Source organism: Loxodonta africana, chromosome 8 (genome assembly GCF_030014295.1).
Source record: "Loxodonta africana isolate mLoxAfr1 chromosome 8, mLoxAfr1.hap2, whole genome shotgun sequence".
In the NCBI taxonomy this organism is placed as follows: Eukaryota; Metazoa; Chordata; class Mammalia; order Proboscidea; family Elephantidae; genus Loxodonta; species Loxodonta africana.
This window is the reverse complement of record NC_087349.1, coordinates 32,702,389-32,729,859: the sequence shown is the minus strand read 5'-3', so window position 1 is coordinate 32,729,859 and position 27,471 is coordinate 32,702,389. Positions and strand designations below refer to the sequence as shown.

The following is a 27,471-nucleotide window of genomic DNA, read 5'->3' as shown; positions in this document are numbered from 1 at the left end:
CATGATCCTTTAAAAAAAGGGAGAGGGCTGGGGGGAAGCAATAGTTATTTAGTTTCTATTTGTTCTAAGGCCTTTTCTTCCCAAATTACTGTTTTACCTGTGTCTGTTATAAATAGAATTCATAATGTTTATACTTGTGCATTTTAAGTTTTAAAAAATTGAACAACAAATCCACTCATGTTTCTTAGTAGAAATATTTTCCTTTTACTAAATTTTTTTTGACTTGGTAATGAACAATGTGTTGTTTTTCCCTAAGAAATAGTTCTACGACTTTAGTCCTGGAGTTTCTATTTTATTTTACATGTTTTCATCTTGTTTAATTTTAGGCTCCCAGGGATCTTACATTAAATATTTGTCTATCTGAAATAATAGCTTGACTATTGCCAAATCACAACCATACCTTTCCTCCGCGACACTAAATCCCATAAACAGTATGTGATCGTATTGCTTCTAGAATTTATGATTGTTTTCTTCCAAAAGGAAGCTAAATTTAGCCTAGTAATTCTACATGCTCCCAAGGAAACAATGCCTGCTGTGATATCTAGAATAAATTAATCTGAACCGCAATTCCTTTACTTGACTGAGAAAGTTTAAATATCAACATAGTCATTAACCACAGATACTATACCACATTCAACAACTGGCAAGTGGTTAAGAAAGAAACGTGTTATGTTACTTATCTGATGGCTGCATGAGTCTCACTTAGTTGCTGTATGGTCTTAATACAGAACATTGTTTGCATCACATAATGGTTCTCTAAAATTACTCGTTCATGGCTTGAGTTCTAAATTTAAACTATGTGGAGTCATGTCCAAGTGTACAATGCATCTTTATGTGAACCCAGCTAGAGTTTTTTGTTTTCACCCTAAGTAAAAAAAAAATCCAGTTAGGAAGCTTTATTCCTAATAGCTTAACTGGTATAGTTCTACAGTTTTTACCTCTACTGACAACTAAACTGCACTCACCTTGAATGTATTTTGGCAGATAACCTTGTCACAATGAAGGCCCCTGCTGTGCTTGCACCTGGTGTCCTTGTGCTCCTGTTTACCTTGGTGCGGAAGAGCCATGGGGAGTGTGAAGAGGCACTTGCCAAGTCCAAGATGAATGTGAACATGAAGTATCAGCTTCCCAACTTCACTGCAGACACACCCATCCAGAACGTCGTTTTGCATGAGCATCACATTTTCCTTGGTGCCATTAACAACATTTATGTTCTAAATGACAAAGACCTCCAGAAGGTTGCTGAGTACAAGACCGGGCCCGTGTTGGAGCACCCAGATTGTTTGCCGTGTCAGGACTGCAGTAGCAAAGCCAATTTATCAGGTAGTGTTTGGAAAGATAACATCAACATGGCCCTGCTTGTTGACACATACTATGATGACCAACTCATTACCTGTGGCAGCGTCAACAGGGGGACCTGCCAGCGGCACGTCCTACCACCTGATAATCCTGCTGACATACACTCGAAGGTGCATTGCATGTACTCCCCACAGGCAGACGAGGAGCCCAGCAAGTGTCCTGACTGCGTGGTGAGCGCTCTGGGAACCAAAGTCCTACTTACCGAGAAGGACAGGTTCATCAACTTCTTTGTAGGTAATACTGTCAATTCTTCCTACCTTCCAGATCATTCATTGCATTCGATATCGGTGAGAAGGCTAAAGGAAACGCAAGATGGATTTAAGTTTTTGACGGACCAGTCCTATATTGATGTTCTACCTGAGTTCCGAGATTCGTACCCCATTAAGTATGTCCATGCCTTCAAACACAACCAGTTTATTTACTTTTTGACTGTCCAACGGGAAACTCTAGAATCTCAGACCTTTCACACAAGAATCATCAGGTTCTGTTCTGTAGACTCTGGATTGCATTCCTACATGGAAATGCCTCTGGAGTGTATTCTCACTGAGAAGAGAAGGAAGAGGTCAGCCAGGGAGGAGGTGTTTAATATCCTTCAGGCTGCCTACGTCAGTAAGCCTGGGGCCTATCTCGCTAAGCAAATAGGTGCCCTCCCAGATGATGACATTCTCTATGGGGTGTTCGCACAAAGCAAGCTAGATTCAGCGGAACCAATGAATCGATCTGCCGTCTGTGCATTCCCAATCAAATATGTCAATGACTTCTTCAACAAGATTGTCAACAAAAACAATGTGAGATGTCTCCAGCATTTTTATGGACCCAACCATGAACACTGCTTTAATAGGGTAAGTCACACAGATTCCCCACTTACAAATTATGGAATACAGATCAGAATAAGTATCAGTCTAGAAAAGATTATCAAGGACTTTTTCATGCCTGATAAAAGATCTTCATCTAAAATGTTTATAAATTCATTCCAAAAAATTTTAGAAATTGAATCTTCCTTAAAAAGTAAATCACAGCTTGATAAAAGTTAATGTGATCACTAAAAGAAAAATGAAATATTTCTTACAGTTTGGATTTGCAAGTTTGCAACACTTCAGATTTTTAAAGTTATTTCTCATATAAGCATTAGTAGTTCTGGTCAGATTAACACAAATTTTAACACAACGGTAAATCGTATAAGACACAGTTTTTGAGATCCTAATGCAATCTTTGCAACGTTTAGAAGGAGATACTCAAGTTAATTGTGGGTTTTGACGGCTTTTTCTTTATGAGACCTCATCTGTTCACTGATATACAATGACTGATTTGTAATCTGGGCATTACTGAAAGAGACGTAACTGAAAATAATCTCTTCTGAAATGTTGGTAAATTAAATATTTTTAAATTAGCTAATATACTTCTCAGGGACAGTAGTGATTCAGTGGTAGAATTCTCACCTTCTATTTATATATATATATATTATGCAGGAGACCCAGGTTTGATTCCTGGCCAGTGTACCCCAGCACAGCCACCACCCATCTGTCAGTGGAGGCTTGCGTGTTGCTGTGAGGCTAAACAGGCTTCAGTGGAGCTTCCAGACTAAAACAGACTGGGAAGAAAGGCCTGGAGATCTACTTCCAAAAAATCAGCCAGTGAATACCCTGTGTATCACAGCAATCCAATCCTGTTGTAGATGGAGCCACCATGAGTCAGGGGCCAACTCTATGACAGCTAACAACAACAACAATATACTTCTCTAAATAACCTAGAAAAGTAGGAAGGAGATTTTTGCTCCCAAATCCTTCCTTTGGATCTTGAATTTAATCATGGGCTTCCTTCTTGAATAGCCATGTATCTACCAAGCTCTAGTTTGGTACTCTTTACCTAGTTGGTATTTGATATTTATAAATGTAAATATACTTGATTGATGATTATTTGTTCTTATGTAAAATGGCATTTTCACAGGAAGTGTTAGGAAAATTCTTGGTTGCTTTTATTTAGATATACTAAAAGCCTTAGACTGATTGTCTGCTGGCTATACCCAGAGAGTTTATACTGCTAGTTATCAGATCACTTGGTATCAGAGGGAGAGCACCAAATTCAGAGTTATTGTAGCCATGGGCTTCCTTAGCTTGGACCCAGATTTGAGGATATGGACCTGGTTGTACCTCCTAACTTCATGGCCTCTGGCGATCATACCAGGATGAACAACTAGCCTAGCTTTTCTAAAGACCATTTGACTTTGGAAAGGTATGTCTCACTCACTATAGCACTTTTCAATCTAAGTAATAAAGCTTGTAACTGCAAACAGGAAGAACATTAAACGTGTTCTTGATAACAGAAAGTATATGTAATTTGCAGAGGGGTGCCAAGGGCATATGAATTTAGAAACGTGTGGTTCACTTTTGCTGAGTTTAAATGTCTGGGATACTTCCCGTGGATGGAAATTTTAGGAAACTGTTTTGTGAAGCTAGAAAAATATTTCAGAGAAAGTAAATTCATCTTCTAGTGAATTAAAGAAATAATCCCTTCCTTCCCCCAAGGTCTGTGAATGTACATAATATAAATACACAGATATCCCAACTAAGACTTATTTCTCCCTGCGTGAGTTTAATGTATGTCACAAACTCTGTAATGGAATTCTCATGAGGCTGACCTTTTTCTTCACTAGAAAATTCTAAAGAATGAAAGGAAAACTAGGACTTTCAGAAACCTGGAATTAGGAAATGGAGGTGTAGTATTAATAACATTACACAGAAAATACTTTTCCTGCATCCAATAAGTTGCTTCAGAAACACAAGTTTAAAAGGTGTCTTTTAGGAATTTCCCTGGGGCTCTAGAGCACATGGCTTAGCTATTTAAATCTTGTTCTGTTAAAAATTAAAAGACACTTTGCTTATGAGGGTATATTGATATCTTATCTCAGTGTTTTATTTTGTACATTTCAGCCACCAGATGTAAAAATACTTATCAATTCTAGAAATTTCAAAACATGCTTGAACTTTATCCTGCCCTTTTGACTTCACTGTTCCAAGGGGAATAATGAGGCAAGATTTCCCGGTGAAATTCAGGTCAGTTTTTTCATCCAGAAAAAAATACCCAAAATGAACTAGCCACACCTGAAACCATTAATCACTCCCATCGCAAAAATTCTTGTGGGAAACAAGATGGAAATTGCCAACATAGTCTTCTTACAGGAGAAGCCAACTTTTGCACTGGCCCAATTCCCCAGAGGCAGATACCTTTAAATCTCCTCTATTTGCCTGTTTATCTTCTCTGGTTACTAAAGATCAAAATTCTTCTGAGACTGAGACTACGCACATTCTCTGTTTTCATATGCCCCGTCCACAGAAAGACATCAGATTGTTCCAATAATCAGCATATAATTATTTCCCAGCTTCCTCTTAAAATGAAGGCACCTAGAGCCATAAAGCAAAAAATCAAACCCATTGCCCTCAAGTCGATTCTGACTCGTAGCAACCGTATAGGACAGAGCAGAACTGCCCCATAGGATTTCCAAGGAGCGCCTGGTAGATTCGAACTGCTGACCTTTTGGTTAGCAGCCATAGTGCTTAGCCACTACGCCACCAGTGTTTCCAAGTCACACAAAAACGGAGTGATTTACACAATCAAACCAGTTTGGAAAGACTAAGCAATGAGACAACTCCATTTTGTCTTGGCAAGTTTATTTGGCAAGACATCAGGCGACCCTTCTAGAAATTTCTTGGAACTGAGTCTTTATTTTGGCATGAAGTTTGGTGAACAGACCAAACTTTGTCGTAGTTTTGTTATTGACATCTAATCGGTCAAATATGTCTTGAGGGACTGCAGTGTGCTCTGTAGACAAGATTGAGAAAGCCACAGCAGTAACTTTCCGTTTGTGCTTCTGCCAAGTCCAGTGTGTGAGCACAGCCACAGAAGGGGTTTTCTGACCCTCCGTGAGCTCCCCGCCATGTGCAGAAAACCTATTTGTGTCACAGGAACAGACAGTGAGAGTACCTGGAAAGCACCTTTTAAATTATGGGGGTCGACCAGGTGTATCAGTTCTGACTTTGCTCTCTTTGCCTTAATTGTAAAGGCTGCTGGAGCTGCTGGAGAAACTAATGCTGTGATCCTTCCCAGGCTGCTTAACACCCCAGGCAGAAAGGGGTCAGCTGCATCAGCCATTGGCCCAGCAGCTGATGATGCCCTTGTTCCTTTGTGCGCACACAGACACCGAGGGCCAAGCATCCGCCACCAAGCCCATGTTTGCTCCCGGAGCTGTGGTGAGTGAGCCAGCTCCTCATCTTAGTCCTAGCCCCAGGTGACCTAGTCAGCCTTCTGCAGCCCGTCTCCCTCAGTGGACGTGGGGAAATTTCTTTTTACTCTGAAAATGGGAAAACAAAGATTTTTTGAAGATTTTGGATAACTGTGTATCCGTGAATTTAACACAACCGTATATATAATAAAGCTATCCCTTATTTGCTTGCTGAGATCTATAAAAAAAAATTTTTTTGAATAATTTTGGGATATAGAGGAAATAGTCAAATGTCAGCTTAAAAAAAAAAAAAAGAACCCCACAGGACAGAGTAGAACTGCCCCATAGGGTTTCCAAGGAGCAGCTGGTAGATGCGAACTGCCAACCTTTTGGTTAACAGCCAAACGCTTATATCCTTCTTATTTAAGATGACAGATTATGTCACTTTTCCCACTTAAACGTTTCATGAAACAGTTCTGTGCAAACTTTTCACACATTCATCTTCTCGTGTTGTCGCCAGCATTAAAGAAGCCCTTGAGTCATCTGATAGTTGTGCAGAACACATCGTATTCACTTATAAGTCATTTGAGTTTCACAGCTCTGACTCCACATATGATGCCATCTCTGGAAACTATGGCAAGCCACTGGCACTCCTTCGTGTCAGATTAGTATAGCGGATTATACCAGTTGTTCTGTACGTGTGTATGTTCTTGATCTTCATGATGTAGCTATTTACTGCATTGCTTCTAAAAGTGATTCTTGAAAGGTTTGCTTACAGTAACTTCCAGCACTTAGGACTATGAGATTATACACGCAGGAGTAATTACTAAATCTGCCTTAAATTTCTTTACCTCCTTCTTTAACCATTCATCAGGCAACTTCTATAAGCATCCTACATTAGTATTGGTTGAAGTTGTTTCAAGCTAATGCATATTTCCAAATCAGCATGTTGTTCAGAATAAAGTAATTTAGAAAATGTCCCATAATGTGGAGATTTTGTACAGCCCCAGATTTGGGGGGAAAAAAAATCTCACCTTATATTAGGAGCCCTGGTGGTACACCAGTAAAGAGATCAGCTGCTAACCAAAAGGTTGGCAGTTTGAATCCACCAGCTGCTCCTTGGAAACCCTGTAGGGCAGTTCTGCCCTCTCCTATAGGGTCACAATGAGTCAGAATCAACTCGACAGCAGTGGGTTTATATTTGGGTTTACATAGTATTAAAAATACAGTTAATTTTAAACAAATTAACTGGAATTTTCAACTGGAGTTTCATATCAAGGGATTTATTAACATGACAATTATTCTAGGGAAAAAAATACAATCAGTACACATTGGCCCAATTTCCTGCGAATGAAAATCAATATTGAATAGGGGAGTTTTTTTTTTTTGAAATCTTCAAATCAGCAAAGATCCTGCTCCCTAAATTATGGTATACTTACTAAGGGAAGTAGGATAATACATTTTAGAAAGATTTTTAATCAAAGTGGAAATAAAAAAGGACTCTTGAAATATCTTTTACCCAGAAGATATGATTATCACATTAGCCCAGTCTTCTTGCAATCCTGTTATCAAGGTTTTGCTCTGTGCGTGAGCATCTGAAAAGAATAAAAGTACACTTGTAGCAGATATTTTCACAGATAGGTTTTAATGACCAACCATTGATCAGTGAAGGGGGTAAGCATGCAATTTGGGCTTAGACAGAGCTGGGTTCAAGCCCTGGCTTACTGTATAGAAACTGTGTAGTTCCTTCCACATTCCTCAACTTCTTAAAGCCTCAGTCTCCTCATTTTAAACATGCAGATCATAATACCTACTTCACAAGGTTTTGTGAAAGTTTGGAATAATGTATTTAAAATACCTAGCACAATAAGAGCACCATAAATAAAGCTGTTACGGAGGCATCATGGCCTACCAGAATGAGAAGTCAAAGAGATCTGGGTTTAAATCTGGGCTCTACCATTTCCTAACTGTGTGGCCATTTCTACCTGTAGGAGCATGAGAGCATTATTTAACTCTCCTGGCTCATTTTCCTTCTTGCAGGACTATTGTGGACAACTGGAATAATGTTAGTCCTTGGTACGTAATAAATAGCAACAATTTCTGTAAGGAATACTAGTGTAAAGAAAGGCAAACTCCAATTATTAGGTGGTTTTCTGGAAGAGGCACATTCCGGTTCTGTTGCTTGTGAGGGCCTTTCACTTCCATCCCTACTTGTTATGAGTTACCCGCCTCCGTAATGCTTAATATGTGTAAAACCTTCTTAAGATGTAAGACTTCAGAAAAAGGGGTGGGGGGGGGAGTGTTGGGGTAGAGTGAGGGCAGTTGAATCAAAATAAAATGTATAAGATGTGCTCTTTTCCCCAGTTTTCTATTCTGACTGCCTATGGCACTAAAAGATACTATGTTTATGTACTTAAGTCATATTTTGCATTCATTTAAGAATTTGTTGATAACGCAGCTTTAGAAAAAGTTCACCTCATAAGTTGTTTGTATCAAACTTCCTTCTTTTAAAATATCATTTATACTCAAATTCAAAGACTAGCCAACTGTTTCCCAAAATAAAGGAAACTAAGTAGTAATTTTCCATCTTTGTTTCAAACAGCGCCAAAGTTAAAAGGTCACCATAGCAGAGCCATCAAAGGAGGAGAGAAAAGTGATTAGAACAGTTTTAAATGAGAACTAAAATCCAAACAAGATGCAAACAAGAAGTAATAAGAATAGACAGAAAAATAAACATACAGTGATGTTTCTTTATTACTATTATAAAGATGATAGATGAGTAAAATTGGGTTGCATTGAAGTTGTAATGGAAGAAAATAATTGCAGTCTTCCATCAGGAAACCACAAGGATCATTATTGATCTCTCATCCTCAGGGCATGTCTCGCAATATTTAATAAAATAAACAAAGATTTATAACTCTTTATAGGCCATGTATCTATAATCTCCCACACCATTTGAACTGTGAATGTGGAGGCAATGTTGCAAATAACATCCATGTAATTATACTGTTTTGGCATGTCTTATTTAAACAATCTAGCACTCTCAAGAGAATATATTGGTTATTAGGGATGAAAAATGTGAAGTCAGATTTCAAGGATTTTATTTTAAGTCCCCCTGCCCAGAAATGAGAAAATATTAACCTGTATGAAAAATGCTATTGAGGATTCTTTACATTTGATATTAGACAGCCCTCCAGTCCTAAAAATTAGATATCTTGGCCATATTCCAAATGTAATAGCTTCTGAAGCAAAATCTTTTAAGGAAGAAAATCCTCGAGGTATAATGATTCAATATAATACTTTTTTTTCCCCCCCAATCTAAATAGAAATTCATTGGTAATTTTACACTTGATTCCTTTTTCTACAGACTCTTCCTTATTCTGTCCCAGGCATGAGGAGTCAGTGCACCCTCATTCATTTGTTTAAATACTCCATGCTACCCCTTTCCCATGAAAAGTGGCAGATTGCATTATTTTCTTAAAATAATTTAAAGTTGCTTTCTTTCCAGAATTTTTTAACACTCTCTGAGATCATTGGGCACACCCTGGAGTATTGGAAAACATGTTACGGAATGAACCATTAATGCCTTTTGCCTTTTTCCCTTCCTCCTGCTAACCCCATCGTAAACCATTTCGTGCTTAGTCACAGACCCACCCCAGGAAAAGGATGGAAAAGGAAAGGCATGAATAAAGTTACTTATTCATACCCCGCCCCCAGTAGAGAGACTGAGACTGTCACCAAAAATGTGGTTCGGCTTTACCTGTGGGTTATATTGATTCATGATATGACTGATAGTACCTCCCGCTTGTGTGAGTAATTGCGAGTTAACTCTGTGTCACTTGCATTTTAAATTAATTCTTCATTCGTCTGAATGTCTTTTAAGCAGGTGGTATGACCTGTGTTTTATTTAAGTAGTTGATTACTAGACAGGGATTTGTTTGGTAAAAGTGTTGTAGGAAATACAGAGTTCATGCAAAAAAAAATAAAAACTTAAAGTTGGTTATGGAAAAGCCAAAATGTTAATAAAAATTTAAAGCAACTGCTCTGATACATATTTTCATTACCATACTACATGATTAGAGACTCTGGAACCACGTGGATCTTGCATTTTGATAAGGATATTAATCTCCTTGAATAAGAATGGATTTTTTACTCATAATAATATTTCACATTTGGGGTGTTACATTCATATCTTATCAGTAGCCATCCCACCCTAAATTCTTATCCCCTCACTCTAAGAAGAAGAATGAGGACCTGTCAAAATTTGGATAGAAGACCCACTAGGAATTTCTGCCGTTGCTTATTCATGGGTTGGCAGAGACATTCATTCAGTGGGCACACGGAGCCCGAGATGACTCAGTGCCTAGATATGTGCTGCAAGTCACATCTCCAGCAGCCAGTGAGGGCTGAAAAAGGACCCGTTTATCAGGGCTCAGCTACTCTTGAAGTCATTAAAACTCCCTTGATTTCTTTTTTCTATAAAAGTGAAAGTAGTAAGTGGTTCTAGGATCCTGGCTACAGTCCAGTCTGCTAATTTTTTCTAACTAAAATGTTCCAAGTAGGTTTATTTGCATATGAATTACTTGCTGAGCAGTGTTGCCTTCCTATCCTAAAAGCCCTGGGGAAGAGCTTTACTGCATTTCATCCCAGGCCTAGGCGAACATTGGAGCAGATGAAGTGTGTCTACCGTGTATACTTCAAAAGCATTCCTTAGTCTTTCAGCAAGAGGACAGAAACATGTCTTACAAACGCACACTAATGTAGGATAAGTGTTTGTTTTAATCACTCTTGATGTTCATTCACAAATGGGAGAAAATGGTTTATGGATGACATAACTATGTTATGAATTCAGACTGAAGTCTGACTTCAGTTGTCTCTTTTGAGTAAATCACCAAAATATTCATCCATCAAAGGACATTAAGATGGTAGGTGATATTTCAAACAGTGCCCTAGGTAAAAAGGGTAAATTAAGGTCAGTTTTGATTTGTAAAGCATTCTTTTTAGAGATGATTTTATGGAAATTAAGTTTACAGAGTTGTCAACTCAAAATACGTGAGTTCTTCATGATTTGTTAGAATTTGTATTTGTGTACCCGAAAAGTGTAATCTGTATGATATTAAATTTTCTAATGGCATTTTAAATTTAAAATCAGATTAACACTTGCATTTAGCCACCGGTCCACTAACTAAACTATATGTGCAGTGGTGCCCAGGAAATGGGAAAAATGCAAAGATTAAATTGGTACGTTAGCTCTGAGTGAATCAATAATATTTAGCGCTAATGCACTAAGCAGATTACAAGCACTGATGCAGTGGCAGTCAATAGCAAAAACGAATATCTCTAAAAATTATCTTGACAATAAAATGTGCAAGATTTTCCATTTATTTTAAGCTAATTACATTACGTGCTTATTCTTTCTTCTTATTACTTTAAGTCAAGGGCTAGAAGCCTGACCATTTTATTTAGTGCATAAAATGACCAGAAATGTGTAATCATTGTTCAGCAAGAGTCAGAAGGAAAGGCTTTATTTAGACAACCAAGATTCAATAAGAAATTCAACAGATATTTATTAAGAGCCTAACCCTGCTGGTATTATAGTGGTGAACGAGATAGGCATGGTTCTTGTCTTCGTGAAACATACAGAAGATGGAGGAGATGACAATAAACAATTACAGTGACAAATACATGATAACTTATGAAATATGTTGTGACGGAAATAAATATCTGTGAATACGAATGAGCAAAAACATCTAAATTCAGCAGTATGGTTAGAAAAGGCAGCCCTGAGAGGTGAGATTTAAAATTTTACACAAAGCTGAAAGTTAACTTTTGACATAAAGTTTGAAATTTCAGAAAAAGCAATATGTCTTTAGTATACGGGCAAGCATACAGCCAATATTTATTAAGCTAAGAAATGTTACCAATTTCAAAAGCTTTCTGTCTTAACTGCATGGTGCTGGGTTTAAGCAGCATTTGAAAGTGTTTTCTAGCCATGATTGTGTATTATTTTACACTTTCAAAAACATTTTACAAGAGATAGCACTTGGGCTTTTTTTTTTTTAACAGTTCCTGTTTAAAAAAACAAATAATGGTCAATATGTTTAAACTTCCCTGGTTTATTTTTTGATTTCTAAAGGAATTAAGTTACTTTCCATGATGTGGTTCTTATTATGAAGAAGGTAGTGTGGACATTGTGAGGTAGCTGCCAAGGACCTAATTTAGGTAGCACTTCCCCTCACTGCCTCCCATAGCTTGTCACCTTAATCACCTCCTCTGAAAATAGGTATTTCTCCGATCAGTCCACGTTGTTTCTTTATTGTCCCCTTCTCCCTTTTTCTGTGGCCAACAGCTAGGTCCCTGTTGGTCGGGAAATCATTTTTTTTCCCACTTGGGTGTGGAGGGTATTGTCCTGCTAACAATAAGTTATATGGCAAATAGAATAATATAATAAAAGGTATTAATCAATATTTGCAAAACGACGAGTAGTGGTTACTAATAATATGTAAAACTGTAAGATTGAAAGGTTTTTGACATGTACAGAGGACTGAAATATATGTGTGCTAAAAAAAATGATGTCATATTATAGTGAATTGTGATCATAATTCTGGTATTTTCTATCTAGATACCTTTTAGAATCAAACGTAAAAAGAATAATATAAATCCAAGAACACACAGAATAAAGCTGTTTTGAAACTATCAAAATTCTAGAAGTTAGTAGAATCCAAGGGAAGGTGATGCTGAGGTGGCCCCAAATCACATTGTCTCTCTGTATCTGTTGACTCTACTCTGCACAGTTGTGTCCATTTTTAGACCATTTCCTTCTCATGAGAGTCATGTGGCATAAGGGCCAAATGAGAAGTGCTCCTGGGGACTCACAAGATTGTCATGGGCATCTACTGAGTGTACAAGTGTGTGCTGACTAGCTAGTGCCATCTTTATATTGTGCTAATTTTTTTTTAATTTATAGGCAAGTTTCTTCCCTCTAGCTGCAGGCATATTTTGCCTTTCTCTTTAATTTTAATCGTGTTTATATACACATACACACAGGGCCTCTGGGTGGTGCAGATGGTTAACGCGCTAGGCTCCAACAGAAGAGTTGGAAGTCCGGGTCCACCCAGAGGCACCTAAGAAGAAAGGCCTGGCAGCCTTCTGAAAAATCAGCTGTTGAAAGCCCTATGGAGCACAGCTGAACTTTGACACTCATAGAGTTGCCATAAGTCAGAGTTGACTCCATTGCAGCTGGTTTTGGTTGTGTGGGTATGTGTGCATGAAAAATCACGCAAATGTCTAAATAAGCTTAAGTTCTTAGAGGGCAAGTACTTTGTCATGCTTCTTTGTACTTAAGCATATGCTTTGCAGATGCTGATTTTCATTTGATAAAAAATTTTGTCTTCCAAAAGAAAGCTATGTATTTACACAGTAAATGGAGAACATCTCAGTTGCTGAAGTGTTTAGATAAAAGTTCTTGATAAAACTACGGATGCATTTCTCTGACTGGGTCTTAAAAAACAACGTTTTTGCCATCTCCACAAATTGTGAAGACTTGAAATCCAGGTGTAACAATATGTATGAGGACTTCTCTGGGAACCGAAAGAAATAGCCACCTTCTCTTTGTTCACTTTCCTTTGGCCAAGAAAGAGGTGGCGTTTGCCAAGGAAAAAGACAAGGTCAGGGAAGAGGAGGCATTTAATCTTCAGGGCTTACTATTCATGTGCCTACAAGTCAGCGAGGTCACTGGCTTGCCCCTTCCTGAGGCTGTAATTACAGGCAGAAGACTATTTATTTTCCAGTAAGGTGACCAGAAGCTGGAGTGCAAGAGGTTGTTTATAAGAGTACAGTGTATGCAGTGGTTATATAAAACAAAGATAACCCGGGAGGTAAGATTGTTTTTCTTCATATATTCGGTAATATGAGAGGGCCCAGGACTCTGGAAATGTCCTAAAATACAATAATAGGGGAGAATATGCGGTCCAGGCAGGTGATTCTGGTACTTAAGGAACTGGATTAAATGGATAAAGAGGAGGAGTCTATAATAGCATATAATGTAGCTGATGGTTCAATAACGTAAGCTTATTTGTGGCCCCAACATCGTGGCAAACAAGAATCAGTAACTGTATTAGTAAGAGTAATTGAGAAGTGTTTCTAACTTGAAAAGCGTCTGTGGCGTTGGGTTTATCTAGAGCCAATGTGAGAAAAAAATGAGCAGTTTTCCTCACTCTCAACTAAACTCGCTGTCATATTCAGAATAGTCATAGGAAAGGTGTTGATTCCAAGCAGAGTTGGACAAACCCAAGATCAATTTCTTAGTGGCCGAATATTAAGGATGTTAATGAATATTTGCAAAATGATGAGCAATATATAAGTAATGGTTACCAGTAGTAAGTAAAACTTTCATAAGGTTGAAAGGCTTTGACATATACAAAGAGGATTGAAATATATGCTTGCTAAAAAAAGTAATGTCATACTATGGTGAACTGTGATCGTAATTCTGATATTTTCTGTCTAGATTTTTTAGAATCAAATACTTATGAACACATGAGTAACAATTTCAGGTTTTTAGGCTGAGCATGTGGCATGATGGTGTGCTAATTGCCACATGCCTCTTCTCCTGTCTCCATTTGTTTTTAGTAGATTCTGTACAGGACAACATGTTCACCTCGGCATTCAAAGTCTGAAGTTCCCTATTTGTGGCACAGTTATAGGTCATAGAAAAATACAGACCAACACTTGACTACATCTGACAGGAGAAAAAGTTCTCTACTAAAAAAAAAAAGAAAGAGAAAGCACCAAATTATTCTGGGATCTAGGGTAACTGTGGTGTAACTATATGATATTGGGTGTCTTATGACCGTAGCGATAAGAATTCAATTGAATGCAGATGAACTCATGCGAAAGGATTATGAAATGTTTGGAAAGTAAATACCCAAATTTTTACAAGTAAATATTAATTTAGTATTTGTGTGAGCTTTAGATATTAAAACCTGAAGATGTTGGCTTTCCCTTCACTTGCTGCATGCATGGACCCTGCTATTATAACTCCCAGCCCTTATTTAATACTATATGCTGGGGGTCATAAAATAGTCAAGAAACAGATTTCCTGTTTTTTCTACCCATGTATAATAAAATCTCTGTTCCAGTGAATGGGTGGACAATTACTTTAATAACAACATTGTCATAGCCTCATTTTACCTTTTTTGTCAATAGGCTTTTGTTCTACACTCAGAGCTATGGGTAGATCACAAATTAAACTGAACCATTGTTTGTTTAATATTCTGTTTCCTTCTAACCTTATTCTTGCCTGTCAGCCTCAACCCAGTTCCCCAGTGGCTCAGAAAACCCTCAATTGAGATTAAGTAATAGTTTACACAACCTCTCTCACTCATTAACCAATGTTGATGTTCTTTGCACCAGTCTTATTTAAGACTTTCTTAAGCACCTTACTCAGCTGCTGGTTTGGATGCAATTAACAACACCTATTTAATCAAGAAATTTAATATTGCCAAGGAATTCTTCAGCCTATATCCAAGCCTTCTTCTTAGCACACTCTAGCTCAGTCTCTCTCTCTTCCTTATTCAACATAAAACCCCGTTTTATTTATGGTATGTATGAATTTTTTTTTTTTTAAAGTCTTTACTGCTCCTGTATACAGTATACACAAAGCAGAAACACAAAGTTGGATGTTATTATTCCAGACAGGTTTTGCTTTATTAGCTATTGAAAATGATGCCAGTAAAAGTAGATGTCCCTAGCTCAATCCTCGTCCCCAGCCAATCTAGTTGTCTCCATACTGCTGCCAGAGTGAGTAATCTTTCTCAAAAGTAAACCCATTCGTGTAACTGCCTCCCTTAAAATAATTTGAGGCTTCCTCAGTGGTTTCAAAGTAAAATCCACTCTTTGGTATGATATTCAAGAACTTTCCTATCTTGGCTCTGGGTGTCTCCTGGTCCTCTCTTACAACCAGTGATATGCTTGCTGGTAAATGAATCAACTCGATGGCAGTGGGTAAATGTTTAACTCGAGGAGGAGGGAGGGTAGAAACCCTGATCTGTAGTGTTTACCAATTTCTGCAGTGTAAATACTTCCATGATGCCAATTTCAAATTATCAAGGGGAGGTCACTGAGCAGGACTGGAACAAGACGTTCACAATCAGCTCTTGCAAGCTGGTATGATCTAGCTCCAGCACGCCACTGCCACCCTTCTCCAATCTCAGCCTGTCATTCCTAAAGTTTCCAGAATTCATCAGCCTTCGTCTTGACTCTACCTTAACACCTTTTCCCTTCAACTGCCTCAAATTTCCTTTCATGCTCATTTTGTCAAGTTTTGTTCTTTCCTATCCTTAAAACTCCACTCAGCCATTTCCTTCCCCGGGAAACCTTCTCTGGATTTCACCTCATCCCCCATTCTAGGTTAACTTCCTTTCCTGAGTACTCAGTAGCATCTTTTGCTCATTTCTGCCATATCATTTACCACACTCGGTTGTAATCTGCTCACTGGTTTCCCTCATTGGCTCCTGTTATGTATTGAATTGTGTCCCCCAAAATGTGTGTCAACTTGCCTAGTCCATGATTCCCGGTATTGTGTGGTTGTCTACCATTTTGTCATCTGATGTGATTTTCCTATGTGTGGTAAATCCTACCTCTATGATGTTAATGAGGTGGGATTAGGGGCAGTTATATTAATGAGGCAGGACCCAATCTACAAGATTAGGTTGTGTCTTTAGCCAATCTCTTTTGAGATACAAAAGAGAGAATCAAGCAGAGAGATAAGGGAACCTCATACCACCAAGAAACAAGAGCCAGGAGAATAGTACATCCTTTGGACCCGGGGTCCCTGCACTGAGAATCGCGTAGTTTAGAGGAAGATTGATGACAAGGACCTTCTTCCAGAGCCAGTAGAGAGAGAACGCCTTCCCCTGGAGCTACGTCCTGAATTTGTACTTGTAGCCTACTAGAGTGCAAGAGAATAAATTTATTTTTGTTAAAGCCATCTACTTGTAGTATTTGTGTTATAGCAGCACGAGATGACTAAGACCAACCCAACAACCCACTGCCATCGAGTCAATTCTGACTCATAGCGACCCTATAGGACAGAGAAGAACTGCCCCATAGAGTTTCCAGTGAGCGCTTGGGGGATTCGAACTGCCGACCTCTTGGTTAGTAGCTGTAGTACTTAACCACTACGCCACCAGGGTTTCCATGACCAAGACAGCCCCTTAAAAATACGGACTGGGGCAGGGGTAGATTAACCAGTAAGCAAGGTATGCATGGGCTTAATTGTGTTTACTTACTAATCTGTAGTGCACAATTTCACGTGGGTTTATTGGGTGAAACCCATGTGAAATTGTGCACTACAGATTAGTAGGTAAGCACAAATAAGCCTGTGCATACCTTGCTTATCGGGTAATCCATCCCTGGACTGGGGGATTTTTATCTCCACATGCCCCTTTCTTAACACAACAGCTTGAACAAGATATATATTTATCAAATGAATAAATAATATGACAAAACCCCATAGTTCAAGTAGTATAATAGAATGCTGACTATTACAAATAATTTTTCAGACAGAACAGTCTTCCATGCTCTCCCCAAAATCTCTAAAAACTAATTTCTGGAATTGGGGAGTTTCCAGGAATTAAATTAGCATTGAAGAGAAGCTGTAAAGTTCCACTCACCGTCACCTATGCCTTCCTTACACACACACTTAGAAACACAACCACCACCACCCCCATCCATGAGCTTGGGATGAAGATGAAGCAGAAGAACAAAGGGGTATACAAGTCAAAGGAGAAGAAAATATCAAAATAGTAAGGATGAATAGATAGGAATCCCAGAGCTTTGTGCTTAAAATTGGGAAAATAGAATTAAAGCCCTGAAAAAAGGAAAAGAGGGACCAACTTCTCTGCTTCTTAAGGGTTTCACCTTTGAGTGGGTGATACTGTCTGTATGAGGTAATTTAGGCAACACCTTCTGTGACGTGATCAAGCAGCGGTGGCAGTAAAGACACCCTCCTGTAACGTTTCCGTTTGGAATTCTCAGATTTCCACTTTCACAATACATGATCGCCAACTGAAAATGGTGCATGGGTTAAGGAAAAAGAAGGTAAAAGAAAGGCCTTTTCAATACCACCCCTACTGTGGCCACAGGATTGTATTCCTCAGTGGCATCACCAAGTGCATGCTTTGCTCCAAGAGCAATTTTCCTGAGCTTGACCTTGACGTGGATACAATGATGCAGGAAAATGGCTTGGTAAGGTCTTCAGGGACCTTGGTCAGTGAGAAGGTTGCCCTTAGACCGAGGTTTCTGATGAGCAGTTCTGGTCAGGAACAGGGGAAGAAGATAAAGATCATTCTGCAAGGGTGAGACGAAAAGGAAGGATAAGAGGGGATGACAGTGATGGCAGGCTGGAATGTAGTCATGGGAATAAACAAGGTATTGAGGCACAATTGAAGGATTCTCATTTCATCCTTCTCTCACCTCTTCTTTCCTAGCCTCCTCTCAGCAGCCATCACCCTGTTTCCATTGAGCATGACACTGTTAGGCACATAAACAGACCATAGCTCTTACCATCCACAGGAAGAACAACTTCTTGACTGGTTAGAGCAGGTAGTCAGTGTTGTCTTCTGGATATCTCTTATGCTTCTGTGAGTAAGTACATTAAAATTTGTTTTCATTTAACTAAGTATAGAAAAGTTAAAAGCCTCTATACACGGAGCTTGAAAATCTGCCTCACTTGGAAAACTTTTCTTTATGAATCACTGTCACTCTTGGCTGTGATGGAAATGCAGTGTGAATACTGCTGACCGAAACCACACGGACGCAGTCTGTTTTAGATCTGATTCACCTTAGGAAACGATGAGAAAAGACGAAAAGTTTTAACACTTAGAATTCCAAAGTCCAAATCATTGTAGAATTCTGAGTCTTTTGAATCCTCCTGATAATTTCAGAGTGATCTATATTTACTTCATTTATATGTAAGCGTATCTGTACACAGTAAGTATAAATCCATACACATGTATACATAAAATATACTCTGCTCCAAGTATTTCTCTCTTCCATCTTTACTGCTCCAAGTTTTTGAAAGATCTGCTGTGGGTGGTACAAATGGTTTCCACTTGGCTACTAACCTAAAACCCCCACGTGTCTGTCAGTTTGTCGTACTGTGGGGGCTTGTGTGTTGCTGTGATGCTGGAAGCTATGCCACTGGTATTCAGATACCAGCAGGGTATTCAAATTTATGCACCAACCACTAAGGCCAAAGATGAAGAAATAGAAGATTTTTATCAGCTGCTGCAGTCTGAAATTGATCAAACATGCAATCAAAATGCATTGATAATTATAGGCGATTGGAATGCGAAAGTTGGAAACAAAGAAGAAGGATCAGTAGTTGGAAAATACAGCCTTGGTGATAGAAACAATGCCAGAGATCGAATGATAGAATTTTGCAAGACCAACGACTTCTTCATTGCAAATACCCTCTTTCACCAACATAAATGGCGACTGTACACACGGACCTCACCAGATGGAACAGAGAGAAATCAAATTGACTACATCTGTGGAAAGAGACGATGGAAAAGCTCAATATCATCAGTCAGAACAAGGCCAGGGGCCGACTGTGGAACAGACCATCAGTTGCTCATATGCAAGTTCAAGCTGAAATTGAAGAAAATCAGAGCAAGTCCATGAGAGCCAAAATATGACCTTGAGTATATCCCACCTGAATTTAGAGACCATCTGGAGAATAGATTTGACCCATTGAACACTAGTGACCGAAAACCAGAGGAGTTGTGGAATGACATCAAGGACATCATACATAAAAAAAGCAAGAGGTCGTTGAAAAGACAGGAAAGAAAGAAAAGACCAAGATGGATGTCAGAGGAGACTCTGAAACTTGCTCTTGGACGTCGAGCAGCTAAAGCAAAAGGAAGAATTGATAAAGTAAAAGAACAGAAGATTTCAAAGGGTGGCTTGTGAAGACAAAGTAAAGTATTCTAATGACATGTGCAAAGAGCTGGAGATGGAAAACCAAAAGGAAAGAACACACTCGGTGTTTCTCAAGCCGAAAGAACTGAAGAAAAAATTCAAGCCTCGAGTTGCAATAATGAAGGATTCTATGGGAAAAATAAACGACACTGGAAGCATCAAAAGAAGATGGAAGGCATACACAGAGTCATTATACCAAAAAGAATTAGTCAATGTTCAACCATTTCAAGAGGTAGCATATGATCAGGAACCGATGGTACTGAAGGAAGAAGTCCAAGCTGCTCTGAAGGCATTGGCAAAAATGAGGCTTCAGGAATTGATGGAGTATCAATTGAGATGTTTCAACAAACAGATGCAGCGCTGGAGGTGCTCACTCGTCTATGCCAAGAAATATGGAAGACAGCTTCCTGGCCAACTGACTGGAAGAGATCCATATTTATGCCTATTCCCAAGAAAGGTGATCCAACCGAATGTGGAAATTATAGAACAATATCATTAATATCACACGCAAGTAAAATTTTGCTGAAGATCATTCAAAAATGGCTGTAGCAGTATATCGACAGGGAACTGCCAGAAATTCAGGCCGGCTTCAGAAGCGGAAATGGAACCAGGGATATCATTGCTGATGTCAGATGCATCCTGGCTGAAAGCAGAGGATACCAGAAGGATGTTTACCTGTGTTTTATTGACTATGCAAAGGCATTCAACTGTGTGGATCATAACAAATTATGGATAACATTGTGAAGAATGGGAACTCCAGAGCACTTAATTGTGCTCATGAGGAACCTTTGCATAGATCAAGAGGCAGTTGTTTGGACAGAACAAGGGGATACTGATTGATTTAAAGTCAGGAAAGGTGCACGTCAGGGTTGTATTCTTTCACCATACCCATTCAATCTGTATGCTGAGCAAATGATATGAGAAGCTGGACTATGTGAAGAAGAACGGGGCATCAGGATTGGAGGAAGATTCATTAACAGCCTGCGTTATGCAGATGACACAGCCTTGCTTGCTGAAAGTGAAAAGGACCTGAAGCACTTACAATAAAGATCAAAGACCACAGCCTTCAGTATGGATTGAACCTCAACATTAAAAAAAAAAAAATTTTTTTTTTTTTTCACAACTGGACCAATGAGCAACTTCATGATAAACGGAGAAAAGATTGAAGTTGTCAACGATTTTGTTTTACTTGGATCCACAATCAACAGCCATGGAAGCAGCAGTCAAGAAATCAAGAGACGCATTCCATTGGGTAAATCTGCTGCAAAGATGTCACCTTGAAGACTAAGGTGCACCTGACCCAAGCCGTGGTATTTTCAATTGCATCATAAGCTTGTGAAAGCTGGACTATGAATAAGGGAGACCAAAGAAGAATTGACGCCTTTGGATTGTGGTGCTGGCGAAGAATACTGAATATACCACGGACTGCCAAAAGAACGAACAAATCTGCCTTAGAAGAAGCACAACCAGAACGCTCCTTAGAAGCAAGGATGGCGAGACTGTGTCTTACATACTTTGGACATGTTGTCAGGAGGGATCAGTCCCTGGAGAAGGACATCATGCTTGGCAAAGTACAGGATCAGCGGAAAGAGGAAGACCCTCGAGGTGGATTGACAGTGGCTGCAACAACGTGCTCAAGCATAGCAACGATTGTGAGGATGGCTCAGGACCAGGCAGTGTTTCATTCTGTTGTGCATATGGTCGCTGTGAGTCGGAACCAACTCAATGGCACCTAACAACAACAACTCCTAACCTAAAGGTTGCTAGTTTGAACCCACCTAGTGGCACTGAGGAAAGAAGCTCTGGCGATCTGCTTCTGTAAAGATTACAACCATGAAAACCCTATGGAGCAATTCTGCTGTGTAACACATGTCACCATGAGTTGGAATCCACTTGACAGCAATGTGTTTTTTGGTTTGGCTCAAGTTCAACCTCTACCATGAACCTTCTCCACCTGTTTAAGCCCATACTGCTTTTACTGCCTGTACCATTCTTTTCAAAACGGAGCTATCAACTGAGCTCTTTGTACTTTGTATTATTATCCATTTTGAGTGTATGTCTTTTGTCTTCCTGTGTGCATGATGCCTTTGAGGGACACTGGGAAGAGACTGGACCACAGATAGAAGCATTTGCTTTCGAGCAGGAGTTGGCAAACTCTGGCCTGTTTGTTTGTGTACCCAGCACGTTAGGAATTGTTGCAACATATATGAAAGAAAACAAGCAAAAATAAGCTATGACCTTCAAATCCAAGGGTTTTACTATCTGGACCTTTACAGAAATAGTGTAGGGAAAAATGAAAAGTGATAGTGGACTGATAATAAGGCCACAAATTTTGGAGGGCCAGAGAAGACCTCATTAGAATTTTGGGCTTTGTCTTTATAGATATTATGGGGAGTCACTAGATCAACAACAGTAATAATAGTAATGATAACAACTCATTTTCTTTTAATTGTGCTTTAAGTGAAAGTTTACAATTCAAGTCAGTTTCTCATACAAAAGCTTATACACACATTGTTATGTGACCCTAGTTGCTCTCCCTACAATGTGACAGCACACTCCTCCTCTCCACTCTGTATTCCCCAAGTCCATTCAACCAGCTCCTGTGCCCTTCTGCCTTCTCATCTCACCTTCAGGCAGGAGCTGCCCATTTAGTCTCATATATCTACTTGAGCTAAGAACCATACTCTTCTCCGGTATCATTTTATGTCTTATAGTCCAGCCTAATGTTTGTCTGAAGAGTTGGCTTCAGGAATGGTTTTAGTTCTGGGCTAACAGAGAGTCCGGGGGCCACGTCTTCTGGGATCCCTCCAGTCTCAGTCAGACCATCAGGTCTGGTCTTTTTACTAGAATTTGAATTCTGTACCCCACTTTTCTCCCGCTTTGTCAGGGACTCTGTTGTATTCCGTGTTAGGGTGGTCATTGGTGGTAGCCAGGCACCATCCAGCTCCTCTAGTCCCAGGATGATGGATAACAATTCTTTAAGTTGCACAAGGACAAAGATTTATGTTTTCTTCTGTATCTCTTCAGCTCCTAGAATAGTGTCTGTCATATTCAATAAATATTTTGGAATGAATAAATAATGAAAGTAGTGACCATTTAATATGTTCCAGGCACTGGGTTTATCCAATTTAAACTTCAAAACAATTGTATTAGATAGGTATGACTTTTTCCATTTTATAGATGAAGAACTGAGGCTTAGAGAGCTAAGTGTGCTGTCTTAAGTCCACACGGCTAGTAAGAGCAGGACCACTCTGGAGACCATGCTTCCATCCGCTAAATGAGAGTGATTAACACTGGAGCAACTGAACAGGCACTGAGGAACTTTAAGCTAAAAAGTTGTAGAAGTGGGCTTGAGGAGGGAGATTCTAGAATCAAGGAAATCAGATTGTAGGAGCCCAAGTATGTGATTTCCTTAATTCAGTAGAAAAATTCATAAGAATGGGTGACTGGATATGAACAATAAAGGAAAAGGAAGAGTCAAAGGTAGCTGAGACCTCCAACTGGGGAGAGGGTGGCTCTTGATGCTGTATTGAAATAGGAAGCTGGGAGAGGGAACCAGTTTGGAAGGAAAAGTGATGAGTTTGAGTGTCATCAATGGCATGTTCAAAGATGGCCTGAAGGTAGTTGCAGAGACAGGGCTGGTCCTCAGAAGAGAGTATGCCACTGGGTGTGTACTGTCAGATCACCACCACGAGGCTGTGAGGGCAGTGACTGCAGCATCCGCACCTTGTGAATCACCACAGCTGAGCTGGCAGTGGGCTGGCCAGGTGCCTGAGTCTACTATGTTCACAGCCGCCGCAGGCTATACACACAGCCAGGGAGGATGCCAGCTGACCTGCCTTCCTAGAGAAGAAGCACCCCTTCTTTAAGTTTTCTCCCCTCTAGATCTCCTATTGAGGTCTCAGGTGTCATGAAGCTATGGTTACTGATGCCATAGGCAGGATTACTTCATTGGGGGGAGTCTGTGGTAGCAGAAGTATTGAGGAAGCATCTTTTAAACGGCACTGAACACAGCATCAGACTGCATCCTCTTTGTAGCGCAGATCAACACATAGGCAGACTGTTAGGGTTTGACCACACCATCTGTGATGGATTGAATTGTGTCCCTAAAAAAATGTAAATCCTAACACCTGTACCTGTGGAGCAGCCCTGGTGGTGTGGTGGTTAAGAGCTACAGCGAGCTACGGATGCTAACCAGAAAGGTCAGCAGTTCAAATCCACCAGGCACTCATTTGAAACCATATGGGGTAGTTCTACTCTGTCCTATAGGGTCACTGTGAGTAGGAATCAGCGCCACAGTAGCGGGTTTGATTTGGATTTATACCTGTGGATATAATCCCATTTGGTAATAGGGCTTTCTTTGTTAAGTTAATGAGGCCATAACAGTGTAGGGTATGTTTTAAGCCAATTACATTTAAGATATAAAAGAGTAGGCTAGGCACAGAAGAAAGCAAGCATGAATGGGGGAAAGATAGTTCCAAAGGGAGATCTCCGAGGAACGCTAGAGAAGCTGAGAAAAGGATTTTCCCTCAGAGTGAGCACAGAGAGTCTTCCCCTAGAGCCATACCCCTAAACTCAGACTTGCAGCCTTCTAAACTGTGAGAAAATAAATTTCTGTTTGTTAAAGCCACCCACTTGTGGTATTTCTGTTATAGCTGTTAAAAAAAAAAAAAAAGTTGGTTCCAACTCATAGTGACCCCATAGGGCAGAGTAGAACTGCCCCATAGGGTTTCCAAGCAGCAACTGGTGGATTTGAAATGCCGACCTTTTAGGCTAGTGCTGAGCTCTTAACCACTATGTTAGCAGGGTTCCTCTTTGGAAACCAAGACTCCTTCTTAACAGTGTGGCCTTGTGTTAAAGGCCCCCAAAGAGAAGGACCTGCTTTGTCAAGAGAGCTGACTATTCTGCATTCTTCAGATAATTCAGGGTTCAGTGTTGACATCTGAGACAATTTGAGTACAGATTGAAAGAAGTTTAAATACACGTATGGGGTGGATTATCCAATAGGAAAGGTAAGCATGGTGCTTACCTTGCTTACCAGATCATCTGTAGTGAACAATTGCACATGGGTTTCACCACATCAAGAACATGAACCCATGTGCAATTATTCACTACAGATTAATAAGTTAGCACAAGTAAGCTCATGTTTTCCTTCCTTACTTGGCCATCGGCCCCTGTCAGGGATTGTCAGTTTGAAAAGAGGCTTTGATTCTGGAGGAAGGTGCCATGGATTGGGAGACAGATGCCAGTCATACCTAGAAGCAGAATCTTTGATGTGGTGAAAAAATATGAAATCGTTCGCTACGGATGATCTGGTAAGCAAGGTAAGCACGACGCTTACTTTGCCTATTGAATAATCTGCCCGTGTGTGTGAAGCAAACATAGGCCCAACCAAAACCCACCACCTTTGCATGGATTCCAACTGATAACAACCCTATAGTACAGGGTAGAACCACCCCATAGGGCTTCCAAGGCTGTCAGTCTTTAGGGAAGCAGGCTGCCACATCTTTTTCCCATGGAGCACCTGGTGGGCTCAAACCACTGACCTTCCAGTTAACAACCACATGCTTTAACCACTGTACCACCAGGGCTCCTACACAATAAGGTTCTGAGGTTCAAAGCTGTATGCAGCCACCTACTACGAGCTTCACAACAATCCCCTGACAATCCTATGTAATAAAGAGAAGAGAGCATGTGAAGGAAATTTAGGAAAATAAGCTAAGTGGATCCCTGAAATTAAAGCAGCTGAATTTTTAACCAACTGTGAAAGGTCTAAGCAAAGGGGGCTTTCTGTTTTGAAATGTATACCCTCCAAAAACAACCACCCATCTGTCTGTCTTATGTGGTGGTTTGTGTATTACTGTGATGCTAGAAGCTATGCCACCATTGTGTCAAATACTAGCAGGGTCACTCATAGTGGACAGGTGTCAATGAAGCTTCCAGCCTGAGACAGACTAGGAAGAAAGGCCTGGTGATTTGCTTCTGAAAATTAGCCCATGAAAACCCTATGGATCATAACAGAACATTGTCTGACTCACTTACTTTGGATGTGTCATCAGGAAGGATCAATTACTAGAGGAAGACATCATGTGTAGGGAAGTAGAGGGCCAAGCAGGGTAAGAGAGACCCTCACTGAGATGGGTTGGCCTAGTAGCTGCAACAATGAACTCGAACATGACAGTGATCATGAGGACGATGCAGGACTGAGCAACGTTTCATTCCATTGTACATGAGTTGCCATGACACGAATGAACTGCACCTATCTGTGCACTCTCCAAAAACCATTATTATATCTAGAAAAGGTACAAAGTGTGCTTATGAATAAAGTTTGTATTAAAATGCTTCTGTTAATTTAGTTATGAGCAAAGAGGGAAGAAAGTTGGTGTAACTAAACTGGCAAAATGTTTTGCAAGATAGTACATTTTTAAAAATCTACCTGCAAAAAAAAAAAATTTATGCTAGGCTGATTTAAATTATCTATAGATGAGCTAAATCCGTCCTTCAGGTCAATTAGAAGAATCACTATTTTAAATATACCATATCCTTAATTACACTGAATTAAACGTAATTGCATATTCACAGCATGCATCGTAATGTTAATTAGGGGAAACATTCTGAATCAAATATATTGAGGTCTATAGCACTTCAGTTTTCTTTTTATATTAAAAAAAGGCTGTATGTCTGAGTCAGGTAAAAATCTGACAAGTACTCGTAAAAAGGTAAAGGAAGGCTAAATTAAAGTGTTGCATCGAGGCTTACAAATTGCAGAGTAATTCCTATTATTTAACTCTGTGACAGCACATAAGACTTTAGGTTAAGGAAGCAAGTTGGCAAAAAGTTAAAAAAGGTGTTTACCATTGGTTCTCAGAATTGATGCCATATAATTAATTTAGAAGATAAACTATGCTAAATGCTTTTCAGAAATTTTTATAGAATAGGCATATGCATCTAGAATCTATTAGCAGACTGGATCTGGGCCCCTTTGGGAAGCAACTAGGTTTTGAAGAAGGGGGGGCTGTGCGCATGACCACTTCAAGGCAGAAGAGACTGGAGACTGGGAAGGCCAGTGAGGAAACACCCAGCCTGGGGCAGGGATGTGGGTGTAGCTGGGAGGGCTGCGCAGGAGAGATCTAGCTGACAGCGCCAAGATGTGGGGGAATCAAGAGAAGGAGGAGTTGGCCGTGACTGAAATTTCAAAGTTACGTGGTTGGAAACATGGTAATGTCTGTTAGCCGGGCCAGCAAACAAGGAGAACTAGGTTTAAGAGTCAAGTTGATTAGTACAGCCCCAAATGCTGGTTGTTATCTCTGTAGCAGTTCTCCAGAAAATAATGTGTAACCTCAGCCTTTCTCTCAGGAAAGAAACCAGGGGTGCGTGAATGTACATTCCTGCTTTGAAAAGTTGCAAATTGTTTATATGTTAAATGATAACCTTTGTTTAATGATTCTGAATCTCAGTTTCTCATATGTAAAACGAGGGGCTGAAGTAAGATCCTGTGGAAGGCCCTTTCCATTTTTGTATTTGTGCGATTCTCTGAACATTGTCCAGAATAGTAAGTCATAGAAAAGAAAACCAGGAGAATCTGAGAGAACTGGATACTGAAGCCTGTTCCCATGTGACTTGGGCAGCTGTGGCCGAGTCCTTGGCTGCCCTGAGTCTCCTCATCCTTAAGACTGAGTGTGATAAAACTCACGGGGCTGCTGTGAGTCTTGTATGTGGAAATACCCAGCTTGGAGCCTGGCACATGGTAGGTGCAGCGTAAAGACTGATTTCCTCCCTCCCTTCCTTCCTTCCTTCTTCCTCCCTTTGTTACCAATAGGAGAGAGCTAGGTTGGCTTCCCTCCTGGTGGGTGGAACCTTCTCTATAGACCCTTCGTGGTTCCCAAATCAGCCACAGTGCCAGAGAGCTGCTT

The 27,471-nt window shown here is 39.9% G+C and overlaps 1 protein-coding gene across 2 annotated transcripts in view; it reads left to right on the top strand.

Moving 5' to 3' along the window:
* Positions 1-988: 988 nt before the first annotated feature.
* MET (MET proto-oncogene, receptor tyrosine kinase) overlaps positions 989-27,471 on the top strand; it is a 94,920-nt gene continuing 68,437 nt past the window's right edge. For both annotated transcript variants that reach the window (XM_023544579.2, XM_023544580.2), the window contains exon 1: positions 989-2,201. In XM_023544579.2, coding sequence (XP_023400347.1) covers positions 999-2,201 — 1,203 coding nt within the window. In that variant the 5' untranslated portion in view covers positions 989-998. The remainder of the gene's footprint in view (positions 2,202-27,471) is intronic.